Source organism: Hyla sarda, chromosome 2, assembly GCF_029499605.1.
Source record: "Hyla sarda isolate aHylSar1 chromosome 2, aHylSar1.hap1, whole genome shotgun sequence".
Taxonomy (NCBI): Eukaryota; Metazoa; Chordata; class Amphibia; order Anura; family Hylidae; genus Hyla; species Hyla sarda.
In genome coordinates, this window is record NC_079190.1 from 442053650 (window position 1) to 442066077 (window position 12428).

General features: G+C 42.4%; 1 protein-coding gene across 1 annotated transcript in view; it reads right to left on the reverse strand.

The window, feature by feature from the left end:
* The window catches only part of LOC130357008 (cell cycle control protein 50C-like), a 54104-nt gene extending 46431 nt beyond the window's left edge, over positions 1–7673 (reverse strand). The window contains exons 1-2 of the mRNA XM_056559285.1: positions 7119–7673; positions 3273–3383 (exon numbers count right to left, since the gene is read on the reverse strand). Coding sequence (XP_056415260.1) covers positions 3273–3383; positions 7119–7325 — 318 coding nt within the window. The 5' untranslated portion in view covers positions 7326–7673. The remainder of the gene's footprint in view (positions 1–3272; positions 3384–7118) is intronic.
* Between the last annotated feature and the right edge of the window lie 4755 nt (positions 7674–12428).

Sequence of the window (12428 nt, forward strand, 5' to 3'; positions counted from 1 at the left end):
CGGGTTCTCTGTGCAGAATCACAGATGTCACACTCCCTTTCGGCGGCGACTGAGTGATGCCGCACAGAGAAGCCGGCAGAGGATGTAACTCATCTGCTTCACTGACCCCGCAAGACCCTCCGCCTGACCTGCCGAAACGCAGACAGGTAAGGAAAATGAACAAAGCTATAAAAAGCAGGGAAAGGGGGAATGATCCACAGGAACTGGTGGATAGTGCAGGAGACGCTGATTAAAAGGTAGGGCAGATCCGGACAAGGTAAGGCTCATTTTAATCAGCGTCTCCCGCACTATCCACCACACCAGTACCTGTGGATAGTGCGGGAGAAAACAAGTGACAGTGCGGGGAGGAGACGCCGCTGGTCACTGATTTAAAGTGGCCACGCCCATTCTGTTAATACTTAACAAGCAGACGCTGCTGCGGCCGCTTTAACCCCTTAAGGACTCCTTTCCTCCTTACCTTCTAAAAATCATAACCCTTTCAATTTTCCACCTAAAAATCCATATTATTGCTTATTTTTGGCGTCGCCAATTCTACTTTGCAGTGACATTAGTCATTTTACCCAAAAATCCACGGCGAAACGGGAAAAAAAATCATTGTGCGACAAAATCGAAGAAAAAGGCCATTTTGTAACTTTTGGGGGCTTTCGTTTCTACGCAGTGCATATTTCGGTAAAAATTACACCTTATCATTATTCTGTAGGTCCATACGGTTAAAATGATACCCTACTTATATAGGTTTGATTTTGTCGCACTTCTGGAAAAAATCATAACTACATGCAGGAAAATGTATACGTTTAAAATGTCATCTTCTGACCCCTATAACTTTTTTATTTTTCCATGTACAGTGCGGTATGAGGACTCATTTTTTGCGCCCTGATCTGAAGTTTTTATCGGTATGATTTTTGTTTTGATCGGACTTTTTGATCACTTTTTATTAATTTTTTAATGGTATAAAAAGTGACCAAAATGCACTTTTTTGGACTTTGGAATTTTTTTGCGCGTACGCCATTGACCTTGCGGTTTAATTAATGATATATTTTTATATTTCGGACATTTACGCACGCGGCGATACCACATATGTTTTTTTTTGTTTTTTTTTACACTGTTTTATTTTTTTTTATGGGAAAAGGGGGGTGATTCAAACTTTTATTAGGGAAGGGGTTAAATGACCTTTATTAACACTTTTTTTTTTACATTTTTTTTGCAGTGTTATAGGTCCCATAGGGACCTATAACACTGCACACACTGATCTCTCATCCTGATCACAGGCATGTATTAACACGCCTGTGATCAGTGTTATCGACGCTTGACTGCTCCTGCCTGGATCTCAGGCACGGAGCAGTCATTCGCCGATCGGACACCGAGGAGGCAGGTAGGGGCGCTCCCGATGTCCTGTCAGCTGTTCGGGACGCCGCGATTTCACCGCGTCGGTCCCGAACAGCCCGACTGAGCAGCCGGGTCACTTTCACTTTCACTTTAGAAGTGGCGGTCAGCTTTGACCGCCGCTTCTAAAGGGTTAATACCGCACATCGCCGCGATCGGCGATGTGTGGTATTAGCCTCGGGTCCCGGACCGACGCGATATGATGCGGGATCGCGGCGCGATCCCGCTTCATATCGCGGGAGCCGACGCAGGACGTAAATATATGTCCTGCGTCGTTAAGGGGTTAATCAGTGACCAGAAGATTTATCGGCATATAACACGCAGGCAGACTTTTTGCCTTAAATTTAAGTTTTAAAAGTGCGTGTTATATGCCGATAAATACGGCTCTCTTGGACTGCCCACTCAGTCCTTGGATACCCTTCCATAGGTTTCCGAGGATGGACCTTACCTGGCAACTCCTTACACATCTGGTGGACATGTCCTAAAAGTCTACACTTGTGGGTCAGTGCATTTCTTACATATAAATAACCTTGATGTTCTTCTCATAGATAACTTACATTTCCTCACAATAGAGAATCTGTTGGCATCTGAGGTTGGCATCTGAGGTGGAGCAGGATGAGGAGAAGGACTTAGGGTTTATTCACACAGCGGAGGAATTCCGCCTTAAAATTAAAGCCCATGGACTTTTATGGGATTCCGCACTTCCATTCACACTTCTGAATTTCCGCAAGTGGAAATTCAGAAGTGTGAATGGGAGCGCAGAATCCCATAGAAGTCTATGGGCTTTAAAGGGGTACTCCCATGGAAAACTTTATTTTATTTTTTTTACTCAACTGGTGCCAGAAAGTTAAAGGGTACCTTTCATCAAAAAAACTTTTGATATATTATAGATTAATGTATTGCAGAATAACTTTCCAATAGCATGTTATTAAAAAATATGCTTCTTTCTATTTAATTTTCCACTTTGAAAAAATGACCACTAGGGGTCTCCCTACCAGTCCTTTTTTATAGATTTCAGACTCATGCTGGAGTCCTAAATCTCAGACTGCAGCTGAAACACAGACAAACTACCCACTGCTCAGTGAGCAGTGCTGAGTTTGTCTGTGTCCCGGCTGCAGTCTGAGATTTAGGACTCCAGCATGAGTCTGAAATCTATAAAAAAGGACTGGTAGGGAGACCCCTAGTGGTCATTTTTTCAAAGTGGAAAATTAAATAGAAAGAAGAATATTTTTTTATAACATGCTATTGGAAAGTTATTCTGCAATACATTAATCTATAATATATCAAAAGTTTTTTTGATGAAAGGTACCCTTTAAACAGATTTGTAAATCACTTCTATTAAAAAAAAATCTTAATCCTTCCAGTACTTTTTAGGGGCTGAATACTAAAGAGAAATCCAAAAAAGAAATGCCTTTCCTCTGATGTCATTAACACAGTGCTCTCTGCTGACCTCTGCTGTCCATTTTAGGAACTGTCCAGAGCAGAAGAAAATCCTCATAGCAAACATATGCTGCTCTAGACAGTTCCTAAAATGGACAGCAGAGGTCAGCAGAGAGCACTGTGGTCATGACATCAGAGGAAAGGCATTTCTTTTTTGGATTTCTCTTTAGTATACAGCCCCTAAAAAGTACTGGAAGGATTAAGATTTTTTAATAGAAGTGATTTACAAATCTGTTTAACTTTCTGGCACCAGTTGATTTAAAAAAAAAAAGTTTTCCACGGGAGTATCCCTTTAATTTGAGTCAGAATTCCGCAATTGGAAATTTTGCCGTGTGAATAGACCCTTACTGTTCATACTGGTCTACGCAAAATACAAGAGCTTCTACTGACAATGGATCCTTTATAATCCATATGAGCTGCCAACTTCTGATCATAACAGTTCTGCTTACCTCGATCTTTTCTTTCACAGAAAACTGGACGAAGCAGCTGCATGGCGTTTCCGAATTTGAAGAATTTTCCCGTAGTTGTGTACAGTATGAACAATTGTCAGAATAGGTTATCTGTGAACAACACAATATACTGTATCACAACCAGCACAAGGCTACAGTCACACACAGTTTTCTAAAATAATGGCAACTTTGTAGCCCGAGACTTGTCCAGGACTATGGATTAGATGGAAGTCCCTTAAACTTGCATGGGACTTCCAGCGAATATGTATCCTGATCATTGTTTCCAGGAAATGTAAACCGATATCCTGCCGTCGGAGCAAAGCTATGCTTTTAAGGGGTACTCCGCTGCTCAGCGTTTGGAACAAACTGTTCCGAACGCGGGAGTTTGTGACGTCATAACCACGCCCCTCATGACGCTGTGCCCCGCCCCCTCAATGCAAGTCTATGGGAGGGGGCGTGACAGCGCCACGCCCCCTCCCATAGACTTGCATTGAGGGGGCGTGACATCATGAGGAGGCGGGGCTATGACGTCACGAGCTCCTGGCACCGGCTCCAGCGTTCGGAACAGTTTGTTCCAAATGCTGATCAGTGGAGTACCCGTTTAAATAATAGAATGAGCCAGATTTATTAATCTACCAGAAACCAAAAATATCTAGTTTTTCGTCCATAACAACCAATCACAGCTCAGCTTTCATTTTACCAGAGCTCATTAAAGGGGTACTCCGCCCCTAGCATCTTATCCCCTATCTAAAGGATAGGGCATAGGATGTCAGATCGCAGGGGTCCCGCCGCTGGTGACCCCCGGGATCTCGGCAGCAGCACCCCGGTGTCATTACTGCACAGAGAAAACTTGCTCTGTGCGTAATGACCGGCGATACAGGGACCGGAGCATCGTGACATCACGGCTCACCCCCTTAATGCAAGTCTATAGGAGGGGGCGGAGCCATGACATAACGATGCTCCGGCCCCTGTATTGCCCATCATTACGCACAGAGCGAGTTTGCTCTGTGCAGTAATGAGAGCAGGGTGCTGCAGCCGAGATCCCGGGGGTCCCCAGCAGTGGGACCCCCGCGATCTGATATCTTATCCCCTATCCTTTGGATAGGGGATAAGATGCTAAGGGCGGAGTACCCCTTTAAGATAGGAAAGCTGTGATTGGTTGTTATGAGCAAACCAGACGGATCTGGTTTCAGGCAGATTGATAAATATGGGCCAATGTGGACATTGCCAGCAGTTGTTCCATTGAGTTGCATTTAAAATGGAAAAAGATGGCCAAAAAAGTCTATTTTTGATACAAAAGACAGAAAAAAAATGTGTGAACGAAGCCTGTAGTATCAAAACTCGAATATACATCCTGAAGATTTACTGTTTTCTCCTGAAATGATCTTCTTCATGGTCTTTACTGAAAGACACCATGTACCAATTGGATCAATCAGATTATTTTATGTAAATGATTTTTATGGTATTTTTTAGGATTCAATCCACAGTGGATATAGTCTTGTTAGCAGTAGTTTAAGGACGTCATGAGAAAAAACATTCCGCATTGGGCCCTATGCTCTATTACAGCTTTGTAGACACTAACAGAGATATATTGAACCTTCTGTACCTCATCATACTTTTATTTTGTAGTGGCATGCTCCATCATATGCCATGTACTGAGCTTTGCTCCCTATTTCCTTAAAGAGGTACTTTTAAAGAGGTACTTTTTTTAAAGAGGTGGATTTTAATTTAAATTTTTATTTTTTAAATCAACTGGTACCAGAAACTTAAACAGATTTGTAAGTTAGAATTAGTGTAGAAAACAGACATGGTGCACATCTACAATCTTGTATAATGATCTGATTGCTTCTCAGCATAATATCAAAAACTAACAGGTTGTTAGTATACATTTTTGATCAAAAAGTACAATCCCACTGGCCACGTCAAGGCCACCTATTTAGAGTGGGTCCCTAACGTCCCTAGCATAAAATGGCGTAGCACTGGGCGGCGACCACCACCGCCGCGACACCAGTGCCCACAGGGGGGAACGACCCACTGGCAGAGCGGCCCCAATGCCACTCAAACCAGTCTATGGGTCGCACCTCCCCACAGACACAGCGCCACGGCAGCAATGGACGCCGCACAGCACCACACCAGTGTGAACAAGGTGTAATAGCTCACTTACCAAGCTCTCCCAGTCAGGCTGGGTGGCTGCTAGAAAAAGAAATGGCCCTTGTGTAGCTAACTACTACTTATATAGGGTTGGGCTGAACATGTTGTCTGCACTCTTCCCCACCCCCTCAGCCCAACCCTATATAAGTAGTAGTTAGCTACAGTCTGACTGGGAGAGCATGGTAAGTGTGCTATAACATGCTGTTCACACTGGTGTGGTGGTGTGCCGTGGCGCCGTGTCTGCGGGGAGGTGCGACCCATGGACTGGTTTGAGTGGCATTGGGGCCGCTCTGCCGGTGGGTCGTTCCCCCTGTGGGCACTGGTGTCGCGGCGGTGGTGGTCGCCGCCCGGTGCTACGCCATTTTATGCTAGGGACGTTAGGGACCCACTCTAAATAGGTGGCCTTGACGTGGCGAGTGGGCTTGTACTTTTTGATCAAAACGTATATACTAACAACCTGTTAGTTTTTTATATTATGCTGAGAAGCAAGTAGATCATTATACAAGATTGTAGATGTGCACCATGTCTGTTTTCTACTTGAGTACAGATTTGTAAGTTACTTCTACTTAAATAATCGTAATCCTTCCGGTACTTATTAGCTGCTGTATGCTCCACAGGAAGTTCTTTTCTTTTTGAATTACCTTTCTGTCTGACCATAGTGCTCTCTGCTGACACCTCTGTCCATGTCATGAACTGTCTAGAGAGGGAAAGGTTTGCTATGGGGATTTGTTATTGCTCCGGACAGTTCCTGACATGGACAGAGGTGTCACCAGAGAGCACTGGGGTCAGACATTAAAGAAATTCAAAAAGAAAAGAACTTCCTGCGGCGCATATAGCAGCTGATAAGTACTGGAAGGGTTAAGATTTTTTTAATAGAAGTAATTTACAAATCTGTTTAACTTTCTATCACCAGTTGATTTAAAAAAAAAAAAAAATTCCACCAGAGTACCCCTTTAAGCCCCCAATAGAACATGGAGCGGCAGCACACAGAATCACTGCGGCTCCATACCAAGAAGGTGAATGAAACTGTATGTGACAACCTCTGTACACAGCTCTGCTCTGGGCATAGGAGCTTCCTTTTTATTTGTCATTACTACAAAAACATCCATAAAAATAATACATATTTCCTTGGAGAAAATGATTTCATGATTTCTGGAAAGTTTTTTTGTTTCTGAATGAATAGTAGTGTGATGACTTAATAGCACTTGGGCCAAAGGTTCAGGGTAATCAGCAGAACATGTAATAGTTATCAATGAGAAGATAATAAGGAGATGATTCATATTAAAGAACTTTTAAACTTTAAAGTGAAAAGATTATTTCCGTTTTTGTTTTTTTAATAATTTTTTTTTTAGTTAGTGAGAGGCAAAGCTAGACCCAAAATAAGTACCCCTGGAAATAATATAAGATTTCCTGTTTTTGCTATTCTAATAGCAAACAGTAATTTTGATAGAAAATATGCTCACATAAAAATATGATAAAACTAAGTACTATCTCTACAATAAAATAAAAAAATCAATTAAAAATGAAATAAAAAAAATTACCAAAATGTAAACAGAACTTAAAATAAAGGCGCTAACAATACAGAAGGTATAGTATTGTACAACTTTTTGGGCTGCATTAAATGTTTGTTTTTGTTTATTATCAAAAAAAGAGATTTAATCTATATTGTTCTCTTCTTGGCAGGTATGGACTTACCCATATTTCTTTCACATTAGTTGTTGCTACAATCCAACTGATTCCTACGGCGAGGCAGAAGAGGCCAATGATAAAGAATGAGCTGAGGACGGACTCCGGGGTTAGGGTGGGCTTCCATGCGGGGATTCTCTGTTGTTTGAATGCGGTGTTATCCGGACATTTTGAAGTAGGAACGTCTTTATTTTCTTCCTTTTTCTTCTTTCCCATGATACTGTTGTGTGGAGCCTCAGGATTGTGTCTTACAGAAGGCTTCCCGGGTATTGTTTAGTTGTCATTGTCCATTGAGGGGCGGTGGGGCCTTCAGTATCTTCTAGAGAACTTCCTGAAATTACTGATTAACTCCGCTGCTGTGTGATCAGATCACCTCTCCCTTTGTCAGCCGGTGTCAGTCTTTGGCAGTGTACTTTGCCCAATATGCTTTACTGGTTTGTTTGTTTTATATATCAATTTATGCTCCATAACTTACACTCCTTAAACCACTACTTTTAAAGGAAAATGCACACACCTCATATTTGTCATATGTCTTAACACCCAGACCCTGACCAGTAAAAAATGTTGACATGTCAAATGTTTTCTTCATTAACAGATATACTTTAAAGGGGTACTCCAGCAAAAAACATCTTATCCCCTATCCGAAGGTGTCCAATCGCAGGGGTCCCGTCGCTGGGGACCCCCGCAATCTCTGGGGCGGCACCCTGGTTATCTGTGCATGGAGCGAACTCCGCTCCGTGCCAGATGACTGGCGATTACAGCCACCATGCCCCCTCTCATAGACATGAATGGAGGGGGCGTAGCATGACATCACGAACACAGAAGCTCCAAGTGGTCGGGCCGAAGATCGTGGGGGTCCCCAGTGGCGAGACCTCCACAATCAGATATTTTATAGATGTAGACATCTTATAGAAATTTTTTTATTGCCGGAGTACCCCTTAAAAGGGGTACACTTTGTTCCAAACGCTTGGAGCGGGCTATGGGGTTGTGACGTCACGGCCACACCCCTTGTGATGTCACGTCACGCCCCCTCAAGTCCATAGACGTGCATTGAGAGAGCGTGGCATTACGTCACAAGGGCGAGGCCGTGACGGATTGTCTACAATTTTAAAAAAAACGTTGTCGTATTTTTCCCCTTAGAAGTGTATAAGGGGCGTATGGTGTGGTATAGATCTACTTGTGAATATGTTTAAAACAGCCTTTAGCTGTCAGGACATGCTGGGAGTTGTAGTTCTGCAACAGCTGAAGACATACTGTTTGGAAAACACTGGTATAAGGAGTTTGTGGCCTGCCTGCGTTACTGGTGACTGGTTTGGCCTAGTGGCCAACACAGTGAGGAAACATAGAACGAAGAAATGGTTGGATAGACATATAATTATATGACATAGGGCATCATTTAATTTGGTTGTATTATTGGCACAAACTCATTGGAAGCTGGGAGTATTCTTATTTTTACTTTAAAATCATTTACATTGAATGAACTGGAATAGCATAGCTGTTAATATGCAGTGTAGTGTGTGTGGAGTGAGTGTTCCTAGGCATTGATGTAGTGATAAACTACCACATCAGTGTTCCTAGGTATTGATGTAGTGATAAACTACCATATCAGTGTTCCTAGGTATTAATGTAGTGATAAACTACCATATCAGTGTTCCTAGGTATTGATGTAGTGATAAACTACCATATCAGTGTTCCTAGGTATTGATGTAGTGATAAACTACCATATCAGTGTTCCTAGGTATTGATGTAGTGATAAACTACCATATCAGTGTTCCTAGGTATTGATGTAGTGATAAACTACCATATCAGTGTTCCTAGGTATTGATGTAGTGATAAACTACCATATCAGTGTTCCTAGGTATTGATGTAGTGATAAACTACCATATCAGTGTTCCTAGGTATTAATGTAGTGATAAATTACCATATCAGTGTTCCTAGGTATTGATGTAGTGATAAACTACCATATCAGTGTTCCTAGGTATTGATGTAGTGATAAACTACCATATCAGTGTTCCTAGGTATTAATGTAGTGATAAACTACCATATCAGTGTTCCTAGGTATTGATGTAGTGATAAACTACCATATCAGTGTTCCTAGGTATTGATGTAGTGATAAACTACCATATCAGTGTTCCTAGGTATTGATGTAGTGATAAACTACCATATCAGTGTTCCTAGGTATTAATGTAGTGATAAACTACCATATCAGTGTTCCTAGGTATTGATGTATTTATGTCCCTGCACTGACATACGGTAATAAATGCACCAATAATATTATTTTAACAACTAAGTAAACACCGTATTTTTCCCCGTATAAGACGCACTTTTTCTTCCCCAAAACTGGAGGGAAAAAGTCGGTGCGTCTTATACGGCAAATACACACCCCTATCGCGGTGGTCCCTGCGGCCATCAATGGCCGGGACCCGCGGCTAATACAGGACATCACCAATCGCGGTGATGCCCTGTATTAACCCTTCAGACACAGCGATCAAAGCAGACCGCCGCGTCTGAAGGGAAAGTGACACTAACCTGGCTGTTCAGTCGGGCTGTTCGGGACCGCCGCGACTTCACCGCGGCGGTCCCGAACAGCCCGACTGAATAGCCGGGATAGTGCTTACAGGACACCGGGAGGGACCTTACCTGCCTCCTCGGTGTCTTCTCCTTTCAGGGATCCCCTGTATGGCCGGCGCTCTCCTTCCTCGTCGTCGCGTACGTGCGTCGGCGTGCGTAACGACGTGATGGCGGCGACGGAGAGCGAGGATACCTGGCCAGCAGCAGAGTGACAGGGACACGGCGACAGCGATGGAGCGACATCCAGGGCAGCGGTGACAGGTCCAGAGCGGCGGGGACACGTGAGTATTACCTCCTCCTGCAGTGGTCTTCAATCTGCGGACCTCCAGATGTTGCAAAAGTACAACTCCCAGCATGCCCGGACAGCCAACGGCTGTCCGGGCATGCTGGGAGTTGTAGTTTTGCAACATCTGGAGGTCAGCAGATTGAAGACCACTATTGGGTTAAAAATCTTAATTAATTTTTTAATTTTTACACCTAAAAATAGGGGGCGTCTTATACGCCAGTGCGTCCTATAGGGCGAAAAATACGATACATTAAAGACGAAGGACACTAAGTGTGGAAGTAAATGGCCACATCATTTATTGAGGGTTATCCTACTATTACAGGGGGTTGATAAATTTGGCGCACATGAGCAAAAAAAAAAGAAAACAATAAATCACTTCAGAACACCAGTTTGTATGATTCCTCCTCAGTAACTTTATAACCTGTTACGCCAAAAAAGTACAACTTTTGTCAGCCAGGTCTGGTGTAGATTTTCGACGAATTTTGCATTCTGAAAAGTCATTTCCGTGACTATTCTACACACAAAAAAAAGGCCCTAAACCTGTTGAGAAAACCCTCCATAAACATTTTTATCAGATGATTCAATTCTCAGCAATAACCTAGATATTCCATAAAAACTTTTGGCAAGACATGGAAACTCATGTTTTTGTGTAATTTTACTTTGGGGGTCAATGGCCTATATATATATATATATATATATACTATGCCTGCTGAGCCAGAATTTAGGCACGATTGGGGGGGGGGGGGGGGGGATCTATCAAAACCTGTCCAAGAGAAAAGTTTCTGAGTTGCCCATAGCAACCAATCAGATCGCTTCTTTCATTTTTGAAAAGGCCTGTGAAAAATGAAAGAAGCAATCCGATTGGTTGCTATGGGCAACTCAGCAATGTTTCCTCTGGACAGGTTGATATATATAGAAAATAGGAGAGGCTTCTATCTGCTAGTTACCTTGATCCGAGCAACTCAGATGGCACCTATACCCACGGTGTCGGAAAGTAAAGTGATTAAAAGGAAAATTGAGGCTCAGGATCTTGAATACTGGATAGAAATGTATTAATTAATTGTTTCAAATATGTAAAGCTGCTGAAGAAAAGTCCTATGGAGGACTTGAAACGTGTCCAGCTCCGCTACTAATGCCACATATATCCAGCCTCTATATTGGAATACAGCTATTGCGCTTATACGGCATCCGCTAAGCCCCAGGTACTTATGTGCATTGCCACAGCCATGAGGACGCCACATACCCTCTGACCGCATCGGGGATTACATGTACAGCCTCAAAAAAAAACTGGAATTTCATTATTGCTGTAACTTCTGAGACGGCTGAGTCTCTATCAGCATATGCCACACATAATAGGACCATGAATTTGAACATTCTCTCCGCGCATTCTACGCGATTTGGAGAAATTCACAGAAAGTCCCCATCATTGAAGCCCACTATCACCGCTATCCATATGAGATGGCCGAATCTCTAAGCGGCAATAATTGTTACATTGTTACCACTCATTCTACAAACAGCACATTGAACAGTACAATTCTGCACTTTACATATTCGTTTCTATTCATAAGACACGTGCGCCACTATTTTGTTCTTACAGGCTTGAATATCCACAGACGTGGGGCTTTTATATTGATTGTATTTTATTACATATTTTTATATTATAATGTATTCTATGCTATCTATGTCATTTTATAATTTATTAAATTGTATTTTGTGTCCCCGCTAACCCACAAGGGCCCTGTGCGTCACGGAGCACATTACATATTTGTAACAATTAATAAATGTCTATCCAGTATTCAAGACCCTGAGCCTCAATTTTCCTTTTAATCAGATTTATTATTATGTTTGGCCAAAAAGAATAGTAAAATGTGCTACACTTTTTCTCATGTAAGATTATCTAAAGCCACTTTACATAGCGTTCTACACACTTTATTAGGACATTTAAGCAAAGATAGAACTGGTGTAAAAAAAATTGACACTTTTAGAGTTGGACAACTTTTTGGCAAATTTAAAGGGTAACTATAAATTTGCTGTAGTGGCAGGAAACACATTAAAGAAAAACTGTCAGCCTGTTCACCCACATTAAACACTATGTTATCGTGCGTGTGAACAGGAGTCCAATGAGGGGTCACTTACTTATATATGTCTAGTAGGTCCTGAGATATGTCCCCCAGAAGATCCAATGCTAAATTCAATTCAGTGGATCAAGTGCAGGGGCGGGGCTTTGCCAGCTAAATTTACATATTTATTGTCTGCGACTGCACATCCTAGTGAAGTGGAGTCATAGACAATGAATATGTAAAGTAAGCCAGCGAAGCCCCGCCCCCCTGTGTATGATTCACTGAATTTAGTAGAGGATCTTCTGGGTCTCAGGACCTCCTGGACATATATAAATAAGTGACCCCTCATTGGACTCCTGTTCACCCACACTATAACCCTTTAGGTTTAGTGTGGGTGAACAG